The 27,611-nt window shown below is 39.7% G+C and overlaps 1 protein-coding gene and 1 long non-coding RNA gene across 19 annotated transcripts in view; one reads left to right on the top strand and one right to left on the bottom strand.

Annotated features, from left to right (window-relative positions):
* Positions 1-5,930: 5,930 nt before the first annotated feature.
* LOC111926510 (uncharacterized) lies at positions 5,931-26,718 on the bottom strand. Of its 17 annotated transcripts, none has more exons than XR_015283860.1 (9): positions 26,634-26,718; positions 25,283-25,374; positions 25,092-25,197; positions 23,419-23,584; positions 21,369-21,502; positions 18,092-18,174; positions 9,467-9,516; positions 7,461-7,566; positions 5,931-6,585 (listed from the first exon to the last, which is right to left on the bottom strand). It is a non-coding gene; the product is annotated as an uncharacterized LOC111926510 (long non-coding RNA). The 17 variants fall into 17 exon arrangements; XR_015283858.1 differs by lacking the exon at positions 26,634-26,718 and adding an exon at positions 25,981-26,006 and having other exon boundaries at positions 25,283-25,396; XR_015283862.1 differs by lacking the exon at positions 26,634-26,718 and adding an exon at positions 25,981-25,999.
* The window catches only part of PPP3R1 (protein phosphatase 3 regulatory subunit B, alpha), a 39,137-nt gene continuing 37,534 nt past the window's right edge, over positions 26,009-27,611 (top strand). Inside the window, exon 1 of one of the 2 annotated variants that reach the window (XM_086879258.1) lies at positions 26,009-26,290. Coding sequence is in view for 1 of the 2 variants with exons in the window: in XM_086879257.1 (XP_086735383.1) it covers positions 26,288-26,290 (3 nt within the window). In the remaining variant the exon portion in view is untranslated. The remainder of the gene's footprint in view (positions 26,291-27,611) is intronic. The other variant, XM_086879257.1, reaches the window with a different exon arrangement.

Raw genomic sequence — 27,611 nt, 5'->3', positions numbered from 1 at the left:
CAGCATTTAAATCTCCAGACAAGTTTGTTCTTTACACAGCTTTTTCTAATTAATATTTCCATTTTTATACAGAACTCCATAATTCAGGACACAATACACTAGGATTAAATATATGTGTCAGAAAATGCTGACCATCCAGGTGAAACCACAAAGTACTCATAGCTGGAGGTTTTAGAAATGAGAGACTTCAAGATTTTTGTCATGAAGTGAGCAGCTGTCAATTTCATAAGAAAAATGAAATTAACATTCCAAATATTTGTGTCATTTTTTCATCTATATTTAGAGGTAGCAGATAGCTCTTTGATACTGCTGAGTAACAGGACTCAAAAGCAAGTTATTAATCATGATTATTACAGTTGTGGTCCTGCATAGGGTTTATTAGATCATTAGATTTTGCACAATGCTTTGTGTTCAGTGCAGCTGCTACAGGCTTTGGTATCTCCTACCCTCTGACAGTATATGAAACAGAAATAATATACCCCAAGTCTCTGTGCTCTACTTTCATATGGTAAAGAGGTTTTACTGGCTTCAGCTGAAGCCCTGTCCATTGGCTTGCAAATGCAGTGACCCTTACTGATTCCAGACTAGCAAAGAATCACAAGACCTCATTTATAAAATTCTTTGTATAAAAGATGTGAACAGAACCTCTGTACAATAAAAGCATAAGCTTTGTAATACGAGGCTTTTGCATGCCAGCAGAGGTTCTTTTTCACTTCGTTAAGAGCAATGCCCTCACTTGCTATGTAAAATTTTAATGTATGGGCTGTGTGTTCCATTCCTCTAAAGCCTCATGCAAAGCTTTGATTAAATAAGGATGTGGCACGTTGTAAATGCTAACCTCTTTCTGAGATCTGAAACAAACGCTATGACTTTCAAAATTCAAAGCAGCGAATGTTGCCTTAATAGCTACGTCAACCCTGAAGCACAAAGAGCAGTATAATGAGTCCTACAACATCCATGTTTTCCCTTAACTCTGCAAAGCTCCCAAGTGATGACTTGTGAAGTCCCCTTTAGTGTAGCTAATCCAGACCTTTGGCCAGGAGACACGCACACTCCTGCCCACAGGCCTTCCCTGCTGCATGCTTGGCACCTTTCACCAGCATTCCTTGGACTGCTTCCTTTCCCCCCTCTCCCTGATACCAGGATTTAGGGCTTCAAATCCCTATGAGCCTTGGCTTTCAGCCTTAGGAAGACAAGGTGGCATCAAGTCAGGAGGAGACAAACCAATTCTCTCTGTGTCATTTGTCTCTGCTGGAAGGTTTTGTGAGTTCTCCCACTGCAGCCGTTGGAGTTTGTAATCTTTTGACCCACAGTGAATTGCACTATGACCACATAGACACAAACACATCTCCACTGGAGACACAGCTTAAAAGCAATGACAGGCAGCCTCTGCATTGATTTTTATGGTAAAAATATTAAATAAAAATAAATAAATTCATAGCAGCATGTCTGCATTGACCAAGTATAAGGCTCTGATATTCTGTTTGTCCTCACTCAAATAAACCTGAGTCTTGATGCTGCTATCCATGTACAAGTGCTTTGCATGCTCTCTGTAACACCTCTGTTTCCCTCCCCCAGAGAACAGGCATTCCTACTTCCTTTATCCCAATAGTGAGGAACAGCCTGGTATTCCATCTAGGATCTGCAGCCTTTGAACAATCCTGGGAGAAGAAATAATAAACTATCAGTGGATGATGATGAAGGCAAGAACTGTGCTGGTGGTTAAGTGGACCTTCTGCTCCTTCTCAGCACAGTAAAGACAAGGTTGGGAGCCTGCTGTTGCGGGAGTGACTGTGACAACACTGTCAGTAATAACCACATGAAGCTACAGTCTGTGTGCTACAGGGACCAAATGTTCTCAGAAGTTTGAACTGAATCTTTATGAGTTTACTGTGAAGCCCAGAAGATCTGCAAACAAGTGGCAGTAGTGCAATATCACAACATACCCTCTCTTCTGACTGTGATGGATGGCACCCTCCTGCTCACTAAGTTGCTATGCCAACACAATCACCTAAGGCACTTCCACATTTCAGACTTCCTGGAGAGAACAAGCTGTGGCCAATTCTGTGCATAGAATATATAATCTGAGTTGGTGCTTTTTTTAATTTGTTGGTTGTTGGAGGTTTTTTTTTTAATTAACTGTATAATTTTCACTTCTGGCTTCTGAGACATCTCTGGCTCAATACTATGCTACAGGTAAGTTGAACAAATGTAGGAAACACCAGGGTATGAAAACACAACTGAAGTTATCCCTGTTCAGTATGGAAACTATATGACTACCCTCCAAAAATTTAAAAAGCATTAAAACAAACAAAGAAAAAAGGTATCATGCATCTATTCTGTTCAAGTCTGGCAACATTTTGTGTATCAGGACAAGGTAATAGCCAGATATAAATGTGCTGGTTACCTGATTTTTAAATTCACAATGTTTACACTGAACTTTGCTACCCTTAAGGTAGATAAGAGGTAGATGGGTAAGAAAACAGAAGTCCCAAATGCACTTCTGGTACAAAGTTCCACCAAAACATATGGAATAAACAGGAGAGACAGATTTGCCCTAATATGCTAAAATGTGAATGAACTGCCCTTGCTTATAACAGATCTGCAAGAATTTAGACCTAACAATTTTAATACAGATTAAGTATAATTTAAAGAAGTTGAGGAAACACTTCCAGGGAGCTTGTTTGTTATAAATACAGTGAAAAGATTTCCTCTACAGATCATTTACCCTATCTTAGAAAATACATTTCTTTTTCTCCAGGGAGCAAGAACTAACATTTTGCACCCGGAAGCAGGTACAGAATCATTTGTAGAATGAACTTACAGAGCTGAAAAAATTCTTGCAGGGTTTTGTTTTGTTTTGTTTTGTTTTTTTCTTTTAATAAAATCAGCTATCAATTTTGACTTCTTTCTGCTTCAGCCCTGCAATGCCAGCAGCAGCCCTGAAACACAAAGAAGGAATGCTGCCATATACTTAGCTCCAGAACTCAGAATGTGCTTTTGATCCACAGGCACTGGGGGAAACAGTCACTAGGAGTCTCCATATGAAAGTGTAACAATAGCAGAGAACTCTCAAGACCTCTCTTTTGGTAGTCTCCATCTCAGCCAACTTTAATGCTTCTCAGTTTTGCTAGAAAGTCTGTTCCTAACCTGAAAAATCTCCTACTGAACTCCCCATGTTTTTTACTGCTAAGTAGCTTTAAGCTTCTGGCTCACTAAACTCAGTGTCTTTCAGTAACCTTCCACAGATTCATACAAATCTCAAACTTCTCAGGTTTCACATCCTGTCATTGCCTACCTACATCCCCTCTCTCTCATCTTTCATCTGTAATGGAGAGACAGAAAAGCCTTTCTCTTCTCTCAGCATTTGTTGTTCAATCTACTGCTCGTTTTCCTTGAAAGCTCTGGAGTAAGTGGCTATTTACAAAATATAAGGCCCCCAGTCATTCAGTAACTTTTAATGTAATAATCCAAGAGGGTGGGAGAAGCAGCACCATGTTAGATGGTATGGAATAAGCAAGGAAGCCCTTATACCTCCAACACAGAGGGCATAGCAACTGAGTACATCATTACTCTGTGGAGCAGCACTCCTCAAGACATCAGAGGAAGTACTCCAAGTAGAAGTTGGCACAGCTCAGCCAAGCCAAACATGTTGCTCATGTTGCTGAACAACATTCAAACTAGTTTTATACTATATAACAAAGAATTTCAATTAAGGAGAAAAAAGGGTGGAATCAGTTTTAGCCCATCTCCTTCTCACCTCCTGGGCTTTTATTAAAATCTCATGGAAATGAAAAATTAAACGTGAAAATGGTCTTTAGGATGCAGTGAATAAAAGTAGGCTGACTGTCAAATCTCAGACCAGCTCTGAGTTTCCTGCTGTTTAGCCCCTTTAATGCAGAATTCCTGGAAGGAGGACAAGGCTTTAGTGCAATCTGCAATAGGTGATGCAAACCAGTGCTTTAAGTTACTTCAAGAACACCAGAAGATATCTCTGAAATAGTTTTAATCATAGTCTACAAGTTTTCAGACAAGACTTCATTTAAAGTGGGCAGGTACAAATTATTAGTCATTCCAGTCAAGAGTAAATGTCCAGCTCTGGTAAGTTTTCTCCTCTGTATTTTTATAATTATTTCAATTCCCACAGCTGCAGTAAAAGAAAATTAACTGCTGAGGATTCAGAGATTTACAGCCACTTCTTCCAGGTCACAGTTGCTTTGCAGAAATCACTGCCATATGAATACTAAAAACAGTAAAACTTTTATTTTACTTGTGTTCTCTTAGTGAATCATGATGAACCATGGGACTTATAAAGACTAATTTCCTGTGATTTTCTGTTGATTCCCTGGTGTTATAAACATTACATTTCAACTCATGATGCAGCCCCTCTATCATTATGGGCACTAATTTCATCCAGTGTACTGTGTTTAGATTTGTACTTTCATAAAACTAAAGCAACTCAGTTGGGGCTCTCAGCCCCTCTTTTGATTTGCATAAAAATCTTTCAATATTGGGGGTGGAGGGGTGCAGAGAAAGGAGAAGAGCAAGACAAAGTGTGCTCGATATGAGCTTCAATTTCTTAAGAAACCAGACAATTGCCGTAGGGAAAAAAGCAGCGATCAGAAATACTCCAGCCAATCAGTAGATGGAGCTACTAAGAGGAAATACAGAAGCCTAGGACTGGTTGGGTTATAAAAGACCTTTAAGATGATCGAGTCCGGTTGTTAACTGTGCCAAGTGCACCGCTGAACCAAGTGCCCAGGTGCCACATTCACACATCTTGAGCCCTCCAGGCACGGTGGCTCAGGTGCCAGGAAGGAATTCTCAATCCCAGTGAGCTGCAAACTACAAGTGAAAGCCTCCCTGTGCCCATCAGAGCTGCACAGACCACTTCTCCTCCCACAGGAACGTGGCTGTCTTGCAGAGCCCAGAGCATGGGTTACATGCAAAAGGGACTCCCCTCTGCCATTGTTGATTTTCTTTTAATCCAAGCTGGCACCTGAAGAGCAGCAGCCAGCGAGTGCTCTGTGGTGCAGAAGGAGATCAGAGAGGTCCAAGGGGGCTCTCACAGCACCGATCCTCACTGATAAGGCACTTCTGCCAACATCTCTCATGACCTGGACTTGAGCCTTTGTTGCATGCAGCCTCGTGAAAATTTCTGCTTGCCCCCAAGCCCGGAATCTGCATTTCTTGACATGCACAAGCATTAGGACTGTTCACCCAAACTATAACACCTTCACAGCTCTCATAAAGGAGGATAATACTACCTTCACAGAGCAACAATTCCCTGCTTCAATGATTACTACAAACTCTATCAAAATAAGCAGGTACACCATAACATTTCTAATTGAGAAACCACACCTCACTTCACCATTACATAGTAATGTATGCTAATCTCATGCTTTGTAACCAAAGTTGTGCTGCTGTGTGTCACAAGCTAGAACCCAGCTATCTCTGAACAAGATGACAATTTGCCATTTGGCCAATGGACAGGATGATCCCACTATCCAATCTCAACACAGCATTTTTTTTTGCGGTGGGTCAGAGTGCTCGGTGCTAAGTCATCTTTAGCTGGCAATGAATTGGAATTGGTAAAATTAAAACTCCACTGTAATAATAAAGATTCATCTCCCCCATTCCCAAAAGTGCTTCATTCTCAGGGGAATAACATTAGCATTTCTGGGAGTAAATGCCTCAGGGTTTTGTTAATGTGCTAATGAGCTACAGCCTTCCACCTTCAGATCACAAGCATGAATCATATTCAGCTCAAAGGTAAAAAATACTGTTTCTAGCAGGAATTTGATATCACATTCTAGTTCCAGCCCCTCCACCACAATTTCATCTTTATAATTTCTGTGCAGCTTTATTTTCCAAGTTACATGGGGCTTTGAGCTCAGCAGAGCTTTCTATCAAGGAACACCAATCAGAGCAAGATTCAGAGACATTTTAATACAGATCTTCAAGATATACAGATTATCAGACTTTTTTAAAAAAAGGAAAACAAAAAAAGTAAAAGTTAAAAAGCAAAAAAAGTAAAAGTTTTTTAAAAGTAAGCTCTACAAACTCGAATTCACACAAATTTCCAAAATACTAAGGTTTGTCAGCAAAGAGCTACAGAAAGCAAAATCTTTATATATCATATATATATTATATTATTAAAATATCAGCTGCTTTAGATCCCTTTAACACTATAGAGTTCACTGTGGCCACATATTATTTAAACAATCCAGTTTTACTCACAGACAACAGTTATAATTGACATACAGTTATAGATATAAGCATACAAAATATGAAAAATTTACTTTGAGAAAAAAATAACAGGACAGGGTTTTGGATTCCAGTATTTGCAAAGTCCCACCGTGCTTGTAACCCCTTTCCCTGCTAATTTAAAATCACGGTGTAATGTCCTTATGGTTGCTCCTTGTCACAGCAGAGGTTCATCTCTTCCACAGGAGGGAGCTTTTCTCTTGCTAAGATGACTCTCTCTCGCACTTCTCAATTTGGAAATGTGTAGGAGCTCTAAACATGCTGGAGTGCCCCACGCCTGACAGCTTCCACACAGGATTATCAAAGGAGATTCAAAAACTGGGGGGAAAAAAAATAAAAAGCCCGTAAAATGAAAGATCAAGCATTTATAAGCTAAACCATTCTTGTACCCTTGTTTATGTCACACTATTACTATCCCCTAAAGCAATTATATAGTGGAAAAAAGCTGAGTACATCAAGTGCAACACAATCAGATATATCTGATGTATATAAATGGATATATATGTATATAAATGTCACTAATGTGGCTAAAGGTATCAGCTATTCAGATAGTAGTAGTAGAGGCACAACAAGTTGCAATAATATGGAGAATTTAACATCTAGCCTAACAACTGAAAATAATATTTGAATACTTGAAAATATGTAACACAAAAAGAAGGAATCCTCTCTTTGGTCAGCTATTTATTAAGCCAGTAAGTGACAGTCAGCTTTAACAAAGGTCAACCTTAATGGCTCCTTTTTCCAGAAAAACAGCTCACTTCCATCATTCAAGATTCTGTGCCACACTTGACCTAGAGCTCTGAGCTGCAATTTCCATCAAGGTAACACTGCTATCATCACATTTCCCAGCTGCTACTTCCACAACTGTCTCCTTAACAAAAAAAAAAAATAAACCACAAAATGCAGAGGTAAATAATGCTTAAATTGTCCAGTTTTAGGGAAGAGAGAATGCCATGTTCCCTGCTGTCTTAAGTTTAGTCCAATGGGTAAATCCTCCTGATGTGTATGGATAACTCCTGTCATTGACAGTGGGAATAACACATGCACACAAAGGGGACAAGAAGTCCTCATTGTAGTAGTGACTTCAAAATATCAGGGGAAACGTATTTTGCATGTGATAGGTAATAAGCCTGGGCATCATTTTATGTGTTGAAGAGTGTTTTCACACAGAGAACTAGAGACACCCTACTCACCCTGTTTCCAGGTTTGCAGGAACTTCAAGAAAGCATTCTGCCATGAATAAGCAATTGCTATATATATACAGATCTATACACGCAGATCTAATCCCAGATCAAAGCCCTGTGGAGCAAAATGAGGTAGAAAGGATCAGACAAAGTACAACTTTTGCTCTAGAGGTCTTTCATGCTGCTCAGAACCTCTTCCTCCTATTAAAGTCATAAGTGCAAAAAACATTAAAAATCTTCCTTGTCTTCAAATCCTTGCTACTATTTCAAAGCCAACTATGGTATAATCATGCAGGCTGTGTTTTGGCTTACATATAACACCTAGGAAAAACAGATTCAGCTGCAAGCCATGGTCAGCTCCACAGAAGGCTAAATGTCAAGTAAGAAAAGCCAGCTCTGATTGATAACTTTGTAGTGTTAAATTTTCATTAATTAAAGCCTTGTCTAAAATATCTCCAATCTACAGACCACATCTGATCACACTCTATGCTCCGGGTAATTTTTCTGAACAAAACTGTTCCTATTCACAAGTAATTAACCCTGCAAAATTATTGTGCTATGTGGTAAATGTAAATCTAAAAAAAACCAAATTAATAATGAAACAATACAGGCCAGACAGCACAGTTTGAAAAAAGACTGCATGACAACCAGAATCTTGTTTGTTTAATAAGTCCCAGAGGGAAAAGGGACAGCTGTGTAAAGCCACCTTAGTTGCCCCTTTTTTTTAATTGTAATTACATCTGTTGCTGATGTTTCATACAATGAAATGTCCAAAGAGTCTTTTAAAAATTCAGTATGAATCCAGATAAAGCTTGGACATAGAAAGCAGATTAAAAAGCATCCTCAGTGATACATTTTGAAAGGCAGCCAAGATCATCTTGGAAAATCTCCTTAGGTCCAGTAAAAATCTTTACTGAGGGACACTGTGTATCAGCACTCACTTGACTCACTGGGAGTGCAAGGACTTAAAGTGAACTTAACATCAAGTTTCCCAGTAGGATTTGTAGTCAGTTAAAATAATGATATCATGCCTTCTATAAATTCCTTCTATGACTTCTATTTCTTTAAGTAGGGTGGTTTATTGGGGGGGTTGTTTTGGGGGTTTTTTTCTGCACTTGAAAAGAAATGATAGAGTTTTTAAAGATTCTGAAAACAATCACTGTCCTACAACTTGAAACTGCAAATGAGAAACACAAAATTCTGGAGTCAACCTTAAGATAAGAAGGTGAAGGACAGAGTATAAGGTAGCTAATTAGAACTCATCTGGAAAACAGTAATTACTTGGTTTCACTTCAGTTCCAGTATTATAAACTGATCCACAATGTTTTAACCAAAGCTAGATACCCAGATATATAGTCTGAATTGCAGAGTTGCTAAGCATCTACCTGCTTTCCTTGACTTGAAAGAAGAATGAACATTAAAAGCTGTAAGAAACAGAAAAAATTTGGAACATTATGAAAAAGGAAAATTGTCTCTTGTTATTTAAAGCATCACCTAATACTAAAGATCCATCTAAAATTACTTTCCAAATAAAGACTGGAAAAACACATTCCAACTAAAACATTAACCAAAAAATGCTTAATTTGTGTGATCTAGAAGGCAGAAATTTTGTGACAAAATTTTTTTCTGCAAAAACCTGTTTTAATTTTAAGAGCTCTGTAAGTAGTAGTTCATAAGTGAGACTGTAAAAAACTAAGTAACATTATATAAACTACTTATCTCTATCATACCTGTAAAATTGCTATGGCTTATAGACATAAGTGATAAACATCAAGTATGATTTTTTTTTTTCATTCAAAGTATTACTTCCTAACAAGATGGAAGGTTAAAATAATCACTTGGCTCCCTAAGGTTTTACTGGCCTCAACCTTTTCTTATTCCAAATCAGTAAAAACAAACTGCGAAGTACAATCTTTCCTAAATCACATATCTGCTTAAACCTGAACATTAATGGGTCCCAGACCTTTTATCCCAGTATGGTTCCTTTTTGTGCTACTCTTGCATAGGAGGCTTACCAGGATTTTGACTGGAGAGCTGAACCACGGTCTCCAGAGGACATGAGTGCCTGGCAAAACATAAACAAGAAGCAAGCACAGAAAAACAGAACGTTTATGAGGACTCTTCTTCTTCAGCTAGAGTTCTGTTTGAAGGTGAAAGCTGAACTTGGGCAACTACAGTGCCTCAGGCTCAGAAGCAAAGCCAACACATTGTTTTGGAAGCTCACTTCCATAGAAGATGAAATACTTGTATGATCCCTGGATATTATTGCAACATACATTCAGCTTTACTGAAGTCATGAAATAATTTTAAGTTTTACAACCTCAAATGGCTTTCTTTAAGGTATTTAGCCTGTGTCATAAGAGACTTACAACAGTCTATGTGATGCACTGCCATTTCTGAGTAATTTATATCTGTGAAACAGCAATGGACACAAAGTGCTCTTACTTTCAATACTTTCAATACAACAAATAAGAGCAGGAGACTGCAAAAGTGCCTGCACCTTGGGAATTTGTGAGTAAAGTTAAACCTGAAAAAAGGGAGTGTGTGTGGGAAGGTGTTTTAAGATTTTTTTATTTCTCATCATCCTACTCTGATTTAATTGCTAATAAATTAAATTGATTTCCCCAAGCTGAGTCTTTTTTCCCCGTGGCAGTAACTGGTGAGTGATTTCTTTCTGCCCTTATCTCAACCCATGAGCCTTTGGTTATATTTTTCTCTCCCCTGTCCAGTTGAGGAGGGTTGTAATAGAGCTTTGGTGGGCACTTGGTGTTCAGCCAGGGTAAACCCACCACAGTAAGAATGAGAATTATTTCAAATTAGTTTTCATCATGTCTATAAAGAGAAATAATACCAAAACAAAAATAGATCAGCAAAACTGACAGTAGAAAAAAGAACTGACTCCAGGTATGAGAAGGTTTCAGATCCCACCCAGGTTCACTGAGATTTGAGAGCATACAACCTGCACTGAGTCAGGCCAAAACTCCATTACATCTCAGATTCTAATAGTGTTCTGTGAACTTTTGCACATGTATTTCCAATACCTCACAAAGACAGTATGATCACACCCCCACAAACCAGCTTCAAAATCAACTTTCCAGAAAAGGAAAACAAAAATGTTTATAGTACTGGAAACAAAGAAATTTGGTTTCCTGCACACTAATAGTCTATATTTGATTGACTGGTCCTTAAAAAGTTGAGCATTCCAGCTGAAGCTTTTATACAAGTGGCACAATAAGGTGTTGGTCCCCTAAGGATTTTTGGTGTTTAATGAAAGATATAAACCTATCTCTTTCCTCATGTAAGGATAATACAAAAATCCTTCTCCTCTGCTCTGTGGTCTGTTTTCACACAGAAAACTTATTAATTTTTGAGAATTTTGCTTGTCAAATGCAGCTGATCATCACTGCATACACCTTGTTATTTAAAGCTAGTTAAAAAAGGCTTTCAAAATGTCAGTGGCAGTAGTAATAGTCCTTCTCCAGCCATGATTTTTGGGTTTTTTTAAGCTCAAAGAGTTACTGGCATCCACACCAGCAAAAATGAATCTATCTACAAGATTTTAAAACAAAAAAGGGGGTATGGGTGTGGGTGTCTTACCCAGAACGGTCAAGTCATAATGAAAGCCCCATTGCAGCTCATTTGTAGTATACTTTAACCCTCATCTGGGAGGACCACATTAGCCTTTGCAGCAATTCCCTTGAAAAGCAACAGGTCCTCAAGTGCTGTAACAGCATTCTTTTCATGAGCAGTGCCAGAAATTTAATGTGCATGAGGTTTTTAGGAGGCTCCTAACTCTGGCTAATAGATGAAAACCTTGCACCATTCCAACACCACATATGGACAGCTGCAGACTCCAGTTTTCTTACATCTACGTTCTTTTTAAACAGTACTCAGAACATGCACAAGTTGTTTTTATTAGAGCTGCAGTCAAGAACACATCAGCTATAATGAAACAGTAAAATTTAAATGCTGCCAAAAATATTCTGCTTTGGTCTACAGTCAATATGAGCTTTTCCCCAACATCCACTTGCTCTCCATTCCCATAGAGAGCTGCTCCTCAAATAATCTTAAGTTTATTTTGCTTTTACTGCAACTCTTCACTATGCAGCTGCGCAGTAGTAAACATGACCTTAACACTGAGTGGAAGTTTGGCAACAATTTGATTGCAAATGTAATCTACAACAGCCATGGAAGTTAGCCAAGCCAAAAGCAGAGTTACAGCTCTTAAAAACTCAGGCTATAAATGGCTATACAATATCACACTTCACACTGCAGTTTGCAAGTGTGATTAACTGCTGTGCTGTGCTACACCTGCAAATCATTTCTCTGTTTGCAAATAGTACAGAATTAATGCAGAGGCCCCAGTATCTGATTGTCTTCAAATCAGGTAACAGTTAATGAAGAGTAATAAATCAGTAGTATTGTTTGAAACACGCATTATTAAACAAGTGTTCGAGTCTCCATGGAACCAGGACCTTGGATGGTGAAGTGATGATCTAAAGTGCACTGGAAAATAAAATGAAAGTGGAATTTTAAAGGCTCAAAATGATGGCCTGGTTAATGTAGCAGATAAAAATTAAAAGCCTTCATCAAGTTTTTAGGATAAATGTTTTAAAGTCTTTCTGAGTTTTAACGTCTGGGTTTCTAAAGCTTTATAGTTATAAAACACATACTATTGTCATGTTTTATAAGATAGAGGGAACATCTGAAACATGAATACATATGAGATTTACTTACAAACAGGCTACAGAAATAGCTGGTACTACCCTTGCTGCTATCAAAATGAAAGCTGAGGTAAAAAGATGAGGTTTCTCTGACAGCAGTTTTCTAGGTACAAATAAAAAGATGAAAATAAAGATATGCAATTAAGTTAATTGTAACAGAATCTCTGAAGTGAACATTCAGATACAATTCTGTGGCCGGTTGTCAGAGATCAGCATATGGGAAGAGACATCAAAAGTCAATCCTGATAACGTCCTCCATTCTCAAAACAGCACCAAGTAGATACTTGGCTCCAGGATATACTTCCAAAGTCACAAAAAGCACTTCAAAATTAATATCAGTTAGATAATTTCCTCACTTAAACTGGCTTAGCTCCTCCCAGCCCAACAATTTCTCAACAATTTCAGCTACAGCATAGTCAGGCCCTAACAAGTGGCTTCCAGAGAAGCTGTGTAATCAGCTTGATTTGTAGCTGTGTCTCCACACTTTTCACAATCACTTGTTCCTGACTGTCCCCAGTGCCTCACTAGCAGCCATACAATCACATGCTTGAGCAGATCAGAAGGATGATTTGGTGCACACTAATTTTCAGGGAGGTTAATTTTCAGACACATTAACTCCCAGGTTTCTGCCATGCTTGCAGCCCTGGCAATACAGATAATGGCACAAGGTCAAAAAGGTGTAGCAGGGAATAGCTGTGTCTCAACAAAATGTGAAACTATTTTCATACAGAAGTTCAGGCCTTGGCTCACTACAGCATTTGCAACCCTGCTCAGCAAAGCACACTGACTCGAGGCCTCAGTTACTATGGTGACAAGCGTGGAATAAATGTTTATATATAATTAGTTAAATTATTCCTTCAAGAAAGCAGTTGTCCTTTTCACATGCAGCTACTCATATTTTTTAAATTAAATAAATGTAAAAACAAATTAAAATTTCAAAACTTAAGAATCACTGCTATTCATCCACAAGTTAATGATAATTAAAATCTATAGCAAGAATTAAAAACATAACAAAAAAAATTAGTCAATGAGAAACCCATCTCTTCTGAAAACTACACTACAAATGGCCTACAAAATAAGATAACACTTGGTTTTAAGCATTTTAGAGTTTTGCTTAAGAAAAACAGGAATGATTAATAAAACTATCTTCTTGTTTAACAAAACCTAAAAAATACTTACTGAATGAAAAACTAATGTATGAGTCCTTTTCTTCCATGCGATCACTAAATTAAGTCAATTCTACTTGTTAAATATAAGCAGTATTTTCTGACTCTAAACTTACTGCAAAAGCAATATGCTGATATAAAAAAGTTAATTTAGTCAAAATGCTTAGTCCATAAACCCATGAGTAGCTTACTTCCTTTTTCAAAAGACTATGAATCAGCAATTACTGTAGAACCATCTGCCACAAAGATGAATATTCTGCTCAGGGTTTTGGGGAACCCTTTGCCGCAATATTTACATGTAATTTGTTTGGTTTTTTAATTAAGAAAATACAGTCCTAAAATGTGAGCATATACATATTACTTAGGATATAAAATGGTCTTAAATTAAAGGAATACAAAGTTCAGATTTTCTAAGATCAATAACTATAAAAGCTAACAACAAAACTTAACCAAACACTGATTTCTTCCCTGAAGAAAAACAAATAATTGACAAAAGGCAGTAGAAACATTGCCAGCTGATGAGCTGTCTCTTTCTTCCCACTATGATACCATCTGTTGCCAGCTCTTGCCTATCCACATGCACTACACTCCTCTCTCAGCCTGACCCAGATCCAGCCCTGGTCTCAAGTGTGATGATGAAATCAAGCTTCATCCACCCAATGGGCATCAATGACTGACTGGTAGTTAGAGATGGTGTTTTGGTGACAGTGGGCAACTAAAGAGGCTTCTTGTCCCAGTCACCTAATACAGCTCTTCCCATTGACTGAAATTTTTATTCATGTTCCAGTCTGCTAAAACAACTACATGTTGTATTCTCTCCCCAGCCCAACTGCTTGCTAAATTAACTTTAGAAAAACTTCAGCTATATTACGTGTTTAAGCTAAGAGGGATAATATTTTAAGAACTGTGTTAGGAAGCAGACACATGCAGGTTCATACAAGCAGATCACATGTGGGCAACTTCCAGTAAGATGGGAAAAACCAATGGTATATTCCCTTTTCCTGCAGCATAGCACCTGCTATCTACCCACACAATATAACCTACTGGTAAGGAACAGCGAGTTCCTAACCCTAACAAACTCACAGAATAACATTTAGTTATCCTTTACATGTAGGCTGTAAATTCCTCCAAGGCAAAGAGCTTCTTCAGTGCCCTGCACTTGTTGACACACAAAATATAAAGGGAAGATCTACAGCTGATCATGAAGAAGCAGAAAGTAATTTTGACTTGCTCTAAGAATAGGCCAAATGCCTTCCTCCAGTTTGCATGCAAATTTATTACTGAAGACAATGAAGATATTTAAGGGAAGAAACTCAGCTTAGAATCTGATTATCTTTTCAGAAACCATCCAAATTTTAAAATATCTTCTCAAACATCAAGGTTTAAAGCTTTAGCATCTTCTGTCAAGGGAGTTTCATGGGATAAACAGTTACATATTTATATAAGCTATTTTTATTTCAATTGAGTGTTTAGCTGCAGGAAGCAGTGTGCTATTGCAAAAGGCAGTAACTAGGTAATTAAGTCAAACTAAACGTCCTTTTATCATTAAAAACATGTGTTCATATTAATTCACAAAACATTAATTTACATTTACAAGATAATCCACAGCAAAGAACTAGACATCCCCAAACACAGACACTAGAGCTATTGGTTGTGCTGAGAGCCAGATAAATTGACTACTGACCAAAGGAATCTCAAAGTGTTGTGTTTTTTTATCAATACCTTTAATATTTTGAGTTGTTTCCAAATTTTATGGTACACTGTTTTAAGGATCCTGTTTTCATTTAAACATGAAACAGTAAAGACAGTAAAGAGTTTAGTTGAGTATCTTCACTGGAAACACTGTCAATTTAGACTGCAGCACAAAAAAAAACAAAGAAAAAAAGAAAAAAAGGAGCAGCTTTTAAGATTTGTCTTGCTTTTAATACCTGAAATTTCATTAGTGAGCTGATCTGTTTATCTCTTCTATGCAAATAAAAAGAATTTATCTAACATTGATGACATTGCATTTTGAAACTACTGGAAGTAGTTTCAAAAAACTCCTTTTGTTCTTTCCATTTTTCCTCTACAAAAAAGTAGGCTGTACATGTCAAGCAAGGTTGAATTTACCACATTTTAATATTATGTATTTTTCAGTAAGTTAAATGTGTATTATTCTGTGTAAATTACAATGCACATATAAATACACAACACATTTGTGGAAGAATTTCTGAATCCTCCACCTATTGCATTTCATAGAGGACATTTTAAAAGAGGGCCTAAAGTCTACACATCCACCTGAGATACCTACTGTGTAAGGTCAGATTGAAAATGAACGACAAATCTGTTGTTAAAAATCCTCTATTTCAGCTCACTGGTGTAAATTGAGTATTAGTGGAGGAGTTCCCAAAATGACATCCAGAGAAGCATGTGCACCAGAACACTTGTTTTAGACATCAGGATTAACACTTATCAACCTCACTGATGCTTAAGTAATGGATTTGTTCATAGTTGTAGCAAAAAATCACTGTGGTCATGATCAAGATTTGGCATCCCAAGCTCCACAAGAAAGTAAATACTCAAGTGCTTAGTGATCCCATAAATCAGAAGAGAAATAACAGAATGCAAGCTAAACCTTGTGCAGATAACAATACCTGGACCTGTTCTCTGGCCTTCATCATAACAGCAGCAGGCCAGAGCACTTTATGTCAGCTGAGGACACATTTGATCAAGGTGTGATTCCAGAACAAGACCACACACCACCTGGGGACAGTTAAGGATGCTGCAGAGCCTACACATTAGCTCCAAGGGAGTGGGCAAGAGGGGCTGCCCACAGAAAGTGTTTTCCACTGGTCTCCTCAGGGATGCAGCATGTTTCCAGCTCAGCCTCACTGCTTAGTGAAACTAGACTCATTCCCAGTGAAACTCCTGGGAAACTGGTTTTATATCTTAACTGGAAGCTATCTGCAGAGTTACCCCCAGTCCAAAGTCTCTCAAAATAGAAGTATCCCCAGACTGTCATGAAATATGCAAAAGAAACCTCAAAGTTGGCTACTCATGAATGTAGATTTTGAGCAAATACTTGGACTGGCTACTATGAGGCCAAGAACTGAGTACTTTAAGCTTTCATCATATTCTACAACATACATCTACAGATGTATGCATTCAGTCAGAATGAACACCCACATGTTCAGAACAGGATAAAAAACCATCATCACTAACAAACTAATCATTTGAGCAGTAAAACATGTACTCTCTGTTACTAAAATACCAATAAACTAAGGGATTTACACTGTGAGGCTAGTTCTTCCTTAATGATTATACAAACTAGATCATAATTGAACACTGTAAAAACAAGATATACTCTTAAAAGGGGAGTCCTGACTGCTTCAATGATAAATGTTTTTTATCCTAACACCACAAGCTTTACTGACTTTATATGTTCACTGCTCTTTTTTAGCACCTTCGGGGACCTTGATCATGTAGCAGCATTTCCTCTTTAAAAAGTCCATTTGCAGGGTCACTCAGATTTGCAGCAACTGGGAGGCTCTGAGAGCAACACAGCTCATATCTGGGGAAGTTTTTTGTTTTGTTTTGAAAACACTGCTTATTCCACTCAGCTATTTCAAAGGCTCTTATCTCCCAGGGTTTGCAACAGCTTTAGGGTACATCCAAAGGCTTTTGAGTGTTGAAAACCAGGTTATACTGAAATTCTTTTCTCTTAGAATTAATCTAAAACATGCTCTATTTATCGCACTCAGAACAGCAGTTCTTAAAAAAAGCTAACAGCCCACACAAGAAGGGCTGGAGGTTGTTCAACATTAAATGTAGGTTTTCATTTACACGTGTGAGAAAAAGTGGAATCCTTCATATATGCCAGAGAAATTCTCTCACTGTACCAGATGTGGACATATCTGATGTGCTACCCATATAGACTGACCTGGTCAGGAGAGGCAGATTGTGTTTCACCACCAAGAGGATTACAGATTACTCCTTCACCCTAACAGCATCCCTTCTCTCTTCCCTGACCTTAAGCTAAATCCAGTGCTGACTGCTGCTGCATTTGATCAGTGAAAAGACTGGGTATGTATTCCCTGATGTTCGGGCATTAATTAGTCCCTTCCATCCCAGAGTACAATTACAGGATGCAGACACAGAGAATGAAAGCTTTCAGCTGCTTGCTGTCTTGGTTTAAGTACTGCTAGAGCTGGAGAGGTCACACCCAGAAGCACAAGAGAGTATTGATAACCTGTATTTATTCTTTGCTACGAATGTCAGAATTGGGAAGTAGCATGTTGCCTCACTGTGCCTTGATGGTGTTGCTTAGAATGGTTTCTATTTGCAAGAGGGACATAACATAAACATTTCCCAGACACATCCTACACTTTTAGCTCTGGGGAGGTAGCAAAATACTCCTGTGAGCACAAGTCAGCCAGAAAACTGCAAATTATGTTGACCAAAAAGCCACTACAGTGTTGTTTCTTCTAGTCCAAAATTGGCGTGAGCTATAACAGGAAAAAGACACTGCAATTCCACTCAGAAGGTTTGTCAGAACAGCAGTAGTGCCTCACCCACAGGCTGCACTTACCCTGGGCAGACTGGGTCCAGCAGAATTGGATACAATTCAGTAAACCTTTTTTAGTTCTAACCCATGAAGTCATAGCATTACTAACATGCTTATTACAACATTGAAAAAATTTCCATATTTTTTTTAATACTGAGATTTACATGCAGTACAAAGGTCTCATGAATGTGAGGTTAAAGTGCATACCTTACTTTCCTGGGCATTAACTCTCCTCTGCAAATTTACCAGCTGTTCCTAAATCTGCAGAAGGGGTCATATGACAACTTCAACTGAATGTGAAAAGACAAAGCATAAGTTCTTTAACAGATAATACATTTTTTTTCAATACAGTCTCATCTCATTAGTACTATCCTGATAACTAATAATCTGCACTGATTTTTTTCCTGACACTGTTGTCTCAAGCCTCTTTTTGGTTATTTATGCTTAAACACATGATCCAAAGTCACAAAATGTTCTGTTGCATTCCCAGCCAGCTGAAAAGCATTAGAATCATTACTGGTCTTATTGTTCCTGCCACAGACAAGGCTTAGAGAAGTGGGTTTTTTGAAACTAGATTTCATATTGAGGACAGCCCAGAGTATCTCTTGTTGTATAATACAGGCTGCATAAACTAGGGACAGTGCATTTAAGGATATTATCATCCAGTGGAAAATTGTTTGGGCTTCAGCAAAATTCCAGCAGTGGTATTTTACAGTACAAAATCTGAAACTGTTTCCAGTGTGTAAAGTAGGCTACAAAATAAAATGCACAATTTTCAGAGAGCAGTGTTCTTCCCTATTGACTGATGAAAGAAAAATACCACTGTATGACTAAGACACCCAAAATTTCATGGTATTTACTTAGGAACCTCACTGTCATTATGCATACATTTTGTCTGCAGGGAGACAGAAGTGGGGGGGATTTTGATAGGAAAATAAGAAAAAATATCTTTATTCTGACTTTTGAAATCTCCTCTGGAAACACTACTTTTCAGAAAAGGGAAATTTCTATTTTCTTCTTGTGACAGAAACAGCATGATGGAACTGAAGCTGATGTTAAATATACTGAAGTTATAAATCAATTCCACACCATAAACTTTGGTACTTTGCCAAATAAGTAGGAGGCAGAAGCACCATGACTTAACACTGTACCAGGGTAACAAACTGCACACCATACCTGGCAAGTTCCCCTTTTAATTAGACAGTCTTCTGCAAGATGAAAGCCCAAAGACTTAAATCACTCAAAATCTTCAGATTAGCAGAGATTAACAGCAAGTCCAGCCAATTTTTAATTCCTGTAATAGATTCTTTAACTTCAGTGCAAAGCAGGAGCTCCCAGCAGCTTAGTGACACACACACACACTGCAAAAATGTTGCAGTCTGTTACCTGCAGTCTACTACACCTCTAGGAAGAGGATGCCAGGAAGCTAAACCTGTTTATGACTCCTTGAGTAACCATACTATGTTACAAGTGCAAAGTGCAAGCATAAAACTAGGAAGTCTAAAAGCTTGGGATTCAGGATCTGAACCTGCTTTCTATGAAAAAAACACAGAATCCCCATCCAGCAGCTTGAGTATAATTACACTTTCTACTGAAACTTCCACACACCACTGAAGAGCTGAGGTGATTTTATAATCCTGTGCTGCAGGTGCAAAATGCCTGAAGGCAGTATCCAGTGTTGATCCAAACACCGACAGGCACTGGTTGATAAACCAGGTGCTTTGCACCTTGAGAAAAGAATATTGCTTTCTCAATTCCCTGGGAAAGAAAAAAAATCCCATCCCGTGGCAAACATATCTTATTGGCATATGAGGTTCTACTCCCTCAATGACAAACCACACAGCCCTCAATCTGCACTCCCAAGAGTCTCTGCATGAAACAGCAGCCCAGAGCAGAGAATTCCAGACACAAGTGACTCCCTTAGTGTGGTCTCATTGGCTCAGCTAAAGGGCTCTGAACATTTACATTAATGTAAATGATCATGCTGCATCATGTTTTCCTTGAAAGCTCTAACACAATACTTAACTTTTCATACTGCTGACTGCACTGCAAATGAAAACAGATTACATGAGCACAGAGATCATGGCAGTAAAAGCTGTAAAATAAATGCACAACTAAGCCAGATGCAATTTAACATATCACACCATAGACAGCTTTTGTTAATGCCATTGTTTTTGTCCTCCATGACAACAAAGAGAGGTTAATAGACACAGAACCTTGCACTAATTAACTCCCCACAACACATACAGATATGCTAAAAGGTACTCCACAGAAAAACATATACACTAATTGGTTTGGAAAGAGTCAGGTTACAAACTGGTATTCAAAATTTGTTCCCAACTCAAACTGTTGGAGAATCAGCAACAAAGCAGTTCCCTACTTTTTTCTCTGCTACAAGAAAAGACAATGAACAAATAAAGACCCTTTGGCATTGTTTTAGGTTGCACAGTTTCAGTACAGATTGCTGTTTTGCCACTAAATCGTTGGTCTAGTTCACTGCCTGGGTCATCACCTTCAGAATTTGCACTGGCCCAAACCTGAACTAGTCAGCTAATACATGACCAGTGATAAAACAGTAATTCAGGAGATTGTCTGTACAATATTGGAGTTACATACATTAATAGCTCATTAACAACCTGTGAAGGCCAGTCTCTGCAGCCTTAATCAGTTACTGCAGGAAGATAAGAACTTCACAAGTCAGACTGATACACATTATCTCTAGCAGAATTAAGCAAAATAAATATGACTTTGCTAAAGGTTGTAAACAAGCACATAAGTGGAAAAAAAAAATAAAAAATCAAACACTACTCCAGCACTTGCTTCCATTGTTGGAAGTTCTTTGAGCAGTCAGCCCACAGCTCCCCAGAACAAATGTCTTTAGAGAAAAAGCAGTCAATTATACCAACCCCAGCTACAGCTGGATGCCATCAGGAATTCTTAAAAACTGCTAGGCAAACAAGATCACAACATGAAAGTATTACACTAACAGCAGAGTCTCTAGAAAAATGCAACCCTTTAGTCTCAATCTTTCTTGCAAATTGTTTCCATATTGTTCTGCAGAGTGTTATCTGGTAACGTGCTTATTATAGGCTCAGGGACAAAGACAAAGAAAGCATTTTTATCCCCAGTTCATCCTAGACAGAACTGGCAGTAAATTTAGGAAATCACAAGGCCCCTCTTCATAATGCATTTAAGAAAAAACCAAAAAGTGTCTTGTAATAGTTTTTCCTTTGTGGCTTCAAGTCCTTGGGGGCTGTTAATGACAAACAAGAGCTGAAAAGAAATAATCCTACTATCAGGTCATTTAATTCACAGCACCTTAGGCAGCAAGATCCACAAATCAGAAGCATTAACAAACACTGCTTCAGTAAATGCACAAATGCAAGAGACAATTGTACATCTGCACCTCTTCTAGCAATTTGAAATCCAGCATCCCACATTGACACAAAAATAAACCAATGGGTAACTAAAACTCATCTATTACCAACAGCTTCACAAGGCTTCTGTGCCCCACAGCATTCTTCTGGTCTTTCATTAGATCAGTTTTTTCAGCTGTGCCTCACTGGATCTGAAACGTATCATCTCCTTTTCCTCCTAAGTCTTGGCACTTCATACATGCTGTCACAAATATGTGAGAAAATAAGGACAGATTCTCTTTGATTTCTTTCAACTGAAAAGATAGATGTAGGAGTAAGAGAGATACAATGAGAGGCACATTATCCTTCCAACCATTTGTCAGTTCTAGTCAGTATTGTATCTTTCGATTTGCTTATTTTTTGCTTCTTTTATTACAGTTGAAATGATGAATCAATATGGTGCATTTGTTTTACAGATATTAACAGTTCAGGACCTGCACTAACAGGGCAATTCAAACATGCTGAGAAAGGACAGTTTTCATTTCTATCTGAAAAGGCTTCCTCTTTTGCTGATAAAAGTACAGCCTCCCTTGCCCACTGTAACTGAAAGCACTTTCTCTCAAAGCCAGCTCATAAAAGGTTGCTTTCCTTTCTTCCTTTTACAGAACTACAGAAGAAAAAGAGTTTATTGATTTTTGTAAAACACTACTACATACACACAGCACAAACATGCTTTAAAACAGTGTATTTTCAAGCTTTATTGCACTGTCCCAAGAGTTTACCTGCCTTGCTGGGAAAAGCTGCTTACAGCCTGTTAAGGGTCAGGACAGAAGATTATTTAATTAGGTGGCAGCCCTAACCCTGGGTTAACAGAGAGGGGAATGCTTCTTACAAATTGCATCCAGCAAGGTTTGTGAGTCAGGAACGTTTATATGAAGACTAGTGCAAGGCAAGACAAAGAGGGATCTGCTCAGGACATCAAGGACACATACTATATTAAAACACCCTCAAAACTTTGGGACAGTTAAGGCATCACAAATAACACCTTCAAAGAAACATGCTATGAAAGAAGCTGGAGCCCAGACACATGAACAGCAGCATGGAAACTGTTTTCAGTAAAACCCTGGAGTAGGTGGCAAAGAGGGGTGGTGGAAGGCCCATCCCTGGGAATATTCAAGGTCAGATTGGACCACGCCCTGAACAACCTGGTCCAGTTGAAGATGTCCCTGCTTCTGGTGGACATAGGTTGCCCCATGGCTGGACTAAGTGGCCCTTAAAGGTCCCTTCCAATCCAAATGATGCCATGATGTTATGATCCTAGTTTGAATAGTTGCAATTATGCTGCAGATGATTTTTACTTACAGCAGAAAATGAAAAAGCAATGTCTGAAACTTACTCTAAAAAAAAAAAAAATCACATACAAATATTTGCAAAAAATATTAGTCACAAATACAGGTTAAAAAAAAAAATGGAAGTCATGCTTTTCTTCAGACTCTTACCTACACACTAATAAACACCATCTTTAATTAATTTTTAACTTATTTTAGAAGTTAGATATAAAAGAAAAGGAACTTGGACACATTCAAAAAAAATTATGGGAATTAAAAGTGCACTAGTTCTTTGAGCTGCATTTAGAGGTTCAAAACAGTTAGCAGTGACATAACTCCATTACAAAATTAAAATTGTATTTTCCTAAGTTCTTGGCTCTGTCTACTCAGAGCCCAAAAAGTATTATGTTCATCATTTCTGTTTATTTTAATCTCATTACATTATTCAATAGAAATTCTAGCCTACTTCAATTTAATCTAGCTGATTTTACTCCAGATTTACCTCTGCTAGATATAGCTGTACTGACAGATGCAAGTAGCAAGACTGTTTTACATCAGAATTCCTTTTTCTCTTGGAGATCTGAAATTATTATTTTTTGGCTAGAGGCCAGTCAGTTTTAAAGCTAGCTTTTAGTGAAATCTAGGAATATTTTATTCCTAGACATCCTATCAATTAGGATTTTTTCCCCTCAAAAGTAGAGACATTCTAACCATTTGTATCTGTTAATAAAAACAGGCAGAAAATTCCTTTCCTGGACCAGGCCATTTTCTGGTGTATAAACTCCCATTGTGGCCAGGCCCAGGTTCTTACCAGCCTGTTTTGCTGATTTGCTACTAACTCAAACCTTACACTCATGTTTTAGTGCTTGTTTTGTTTTCTTCTGGTGCAAATTACCACCATTCAGTTTCACTCAACACCACCACCTTCACTTAGTTGCTTTTGCCAGACTCTTCTGTGCAATCTCCCTTGAGCCACTCTTGCTTCTTCCTGCTCAAGCTTCCTCCTTGCTGCATATCTGTTTGGGAGCAGAACATTCGTCAGTCATTAACAGTTTCTAAGAGCTGCACATTTATTGTTCTGCTTTGGTACAGTCTTATAGAACAGAACAACTTTTGATTTATTCTTGAACTCCACAGTCACCCTTAATTTATGTAGGTCCCTGAGCAGACTTCCCTATGGGAGATTCCCATTCCTCTTAGCATTTGTGCATTTAATTTCAAGATTCCAGGTTTCTCCATGTACTCTGAAGGTAACCTTTGCTAATCTTAGATCAGCTCAGACTCCCACTAATAGGGCAACAGTGATGAGGCAGTTCCATTTCCAGAAGGAGCTGAAGAGAGAGGTTATTACCATTTTAGACTGAAAAGCTCATGCTCTCAACTGTGGTCCTAAAAAATTAACCTGGTTTTAAAGTATTCATCCAGTCTTCCCTTCCCCCATGAATTAGCTCACCATTCACCTTGAACTTGGCAGAATTAATTTGCATTTCCCTGGCAAAGTGTCTAGCTATTGTGAGCCAAGTAACAAACGCCTTAAAAACAACATCAACGTGGTACTGAGTCTTCTCTTTGGCAGTACTAATACAACAATACGTAATTATTATGATTTTCACATCACCACCTAATTTGTTACAGTGTTATGTGCTGTGTCATGGTGCTCCAGAATAAACCCATTTAGCAGAGAAAGGACAGAAAGGCAAAAACGCCAAAGGAAATGTGGAATCACACCCTCTTTATGAACTATTTTATTTGACCCTCTACAATGGTTTTTTAAAGGTGTTGTCTGGCCTACTTAAAACTTCACAATATACAGAGATCACTCCCTGAGGGTCAGCCTTACTTATGCAAGCAGTTGCACTGCCCTAAATCTTGCCTCAAAGGGGTTACTGCGACTACATCTTTCATCTGAGTTTGCATTCAGCTCAGTAATTCTATTTTGTAGACTATGCAGGGTAAAAGGCTGGCATGAAACAACAAAGATACAGGAGTACACTTTTAAGGATTATCTCATCACTGCACAATTCCTTTAGTTTTGTATAATTAACTACTAACAGTACTGAAACACCATACTCTAAAAATCTGTTAAATATGGAGGTTGGACTAGATGAACTTCAGAAGTCCCTTCCAATACTAAATAATCTGTGATTCTTTACTAAGCAACTTCAAACCTGGATAGCCTCTTGCAATACAATATTAAAAACCTGAGGAAAATAACAGCCAGAACCTAGGGAGAGCAGCCACCTTTCAAAGGCACGCTTCCAAATACATCCTTGCACAGAGCTTTCTCCCTGCGTGGATTTTTTTTTTTTTTCCCCACTTTTGCAGAATGCAGAAGTCACAAGAGGAAGCAAAAGCAGCAAGGGCTCCTGCAGCACAGCTTATAAAAATACATACATACACATAGACATATTATATATATATATATATATATATATAAAATAACTATGTATACAATAATATATATATGTGTGTATATATATATATGTATATATAAAATAACTATGTATATAATAATATATATACAGGTTACAGCTGAGGAAGACCAGTCTAAGCAGAGGGTGTTTGGGAGCTCAAGGACAACCAGCAGCTCTGGCAGTTTTCCTGAGGGAGCCTTTCCCTGGGCAGAGGCCTGAAGGAGCAAAGATATCAACTGTTAGCACCAGTAGCTGTAGCAGCAAGAAACCTTGGCTTTATTAAGGTATTTTTGTACTTACATCTACTGCACAGGTTAGGAAATCCGCATCTTTGGAGACCTTTTCAAGCCACTCACTGCAGCCCCACAGTACACATTTAGCCAGGCTCAGCACTGAAAATGATCACACACTCATCTGTCAAATTATACAAGGGGGGAAAAAACCTGTACGTCATCACCCTGAATCAGTCGTGGTTTAGTAGCAAAAAGGAAAAAAAATGCAGTTGTGTTTTGTAGTTAAGATTCAATACATAAGGCCTAATAAAAGGGACTTTCCTTTTCCCCACACGTTTATGAGGAGCGGCTGAGGGACCTGGGGTAGTTTAGCCCGGACGAGGCTCAGGGGGACCTCATGGCTCTCCCCAGGTAACTGGAGTCCAGCCTCTTCTACACTGCAGTGAGAGGACCTCAAACACGGCCTCAAGCTGAGACAAGGGAGATCGAGGCTAGACAGTAGACAAAAAGGTCTTTTTTACTGGTCTGGTGGTCAAACATTGGAATGAACTGCCGAAGGAGGTGGTGGAATCACCAACCCCCGAGGTGTTTAAGAGGCGCCTGGATTTGGCGCTGGGTGATGTAGTTTAGTGTTTTGGGAGTTTAGAGTTCTGAGGTTAGAGTCACAGCGGCAATACCGCGCTGACGGTTGGACTCGATGACCTCAAAAGCCTCTCCCGCCCCTGACAACTCCACAATCACCGCACCGCCATTTTGCGCTCCCACCTCCCCACCCCGCCGGTGACGTCACGGCCTTGCCCCGCCCACCGGCGCGGCGGAGTACCCGGATGCGAGAGCCCCGCCCCCTCCGCCCCGCGCCAGCGCCGCTCGCGCCCCCTCCCTCCCTCGCTCCCTCCCTTCATCGCTCGCTCCGTGCGCGGTCAGCGGAGCCTTTGCCGCAGTGACGGGAGCGGGATCGGGATCGGGAGCGGACTGGGAGTGGCAACGGCGGCGGCGACGCCGGACAACGCACAGCGAGGCCGGGGTCGGCGGATTCATCTGCGGGGGAGACGCCTGACGCCCACCCGCCGCCATGGTGAGGACCCTCCCTCGCTTCCCCTCCCTAGCTCTTCCCACCTCCCCGCTCCCGCCCCGCCGGAATATTCCAGACCGGGCCGGGTCCCCCACCCCCGCGGCCCCACCACCGCTCCGCCTCGGCGCTGCCCTGCCCCTGACCCGGCTCCTCCCGCCCCCGGGCCGTCCACGTCCTCCCGCGGGCGAGCGCCTCTTCGGGCTTCTTTCCTGGCTCTCCCCGGCGGCGGGCGCATCCCCCGCTCTCCCCCGCCGCCCACGGAGCCCCGCTGCTCTCCGCCTCCTCCCTCCGCCGCCTTGGCAGCGCTGGTCGGGCTCGGCCCTTCCCTTCCCCAGCACCCTCTCACCTCACCCCCACCCGGCCCTCCCCGCGCTCCGGGGATTCGCGTCGCCCGGGCTGCGCCTCATCTGTTCCACAGAGGCACCATCGGCCCCCGGCGCCGTTTCCAAGCCGAACTCCGGCAGTTTCGGCAGCGCTGCCGTGCGGGGGTTGTTTGGCAGCTCCGCGGGGTTCTCCCCCCGCCCCCGGTGCAGCAGCAGTAGCGCTGTGCCGTTCGTGTGCGGACCGGAAAGCTGTAATGCACGTAGCCCAATGGACTGGATAATGTGCGCTGTAACTGGGCTGGGGCGGAAAGCTGACACTTCACACACCATGGGTACTCGGGGTTTGAGGCTGCGGGAGTGCCATGTGGCCAGGTGTGTGTGTGTGTCCGAGAGTCGCTCTGTTTTTTCAATCATGACGGGTTTAAATTTCCCTTTTTCTGCCGTCAAATTAACCTGGAGATACAGTATGGAGTCCTGTAGTATTTTACGTCGACACTAGGGGTGTCTCCTGCTTTTCACCGCTGCCAAGAAATCAACGCCCTTTTTTTAATAAACATTTATTTTAGCCTAAATTATCCAGTACCCTGGCTGCAGGAAGACCTGGCAATATTTCGGTTTTATAGCTGGAGAAATACAAGTAGTTTAAATTTTTTTTTCGTTTGTTTTTAACCCTTTCAGAGCGAGGCTGGCTGGTTATCACATTGCATGTTAGACCTCACAGGGCCTGGAAGAAACCCCAAAATGGGTCTCTTTTTGTTTTTAAGCAGGTATTACAGTCTTTCCTTTAAAAAATAAAGTTGTGGCAGAAACTAATGTGCCATGCTCGGGATGGTTTTGTGTGTACACTTCAATAGATGTGCCTTTGGAGAAGTGCTTTGAAATGTATAAAGCTTTGGGTTCGGTTGGGGGCACATCAAGACTGTGAGGGGAAAAAAAAAGTTCGTATTTTGAGAACAAGGTATTAATGAATCTGAGGCTTAAAAAATTATTATCACTTAGGC

Source organism: Cyanistes caeruleus, chromosome 2 (genome assembly GCF_971803275.1).
Source record: "Cyanistes caeruleus chromosome 2, bCyaCae1.hap1.1, whole genome shotgun sequence".
NCBI lineage: Eukaryota > Metazoa > Chordata > Aves > Passeriformes > Paridae > Cyanistes > Cyanistes caeruleus.
This window is presented reverse-complemented; position numbering and strand designations above follow the sequence as displayed.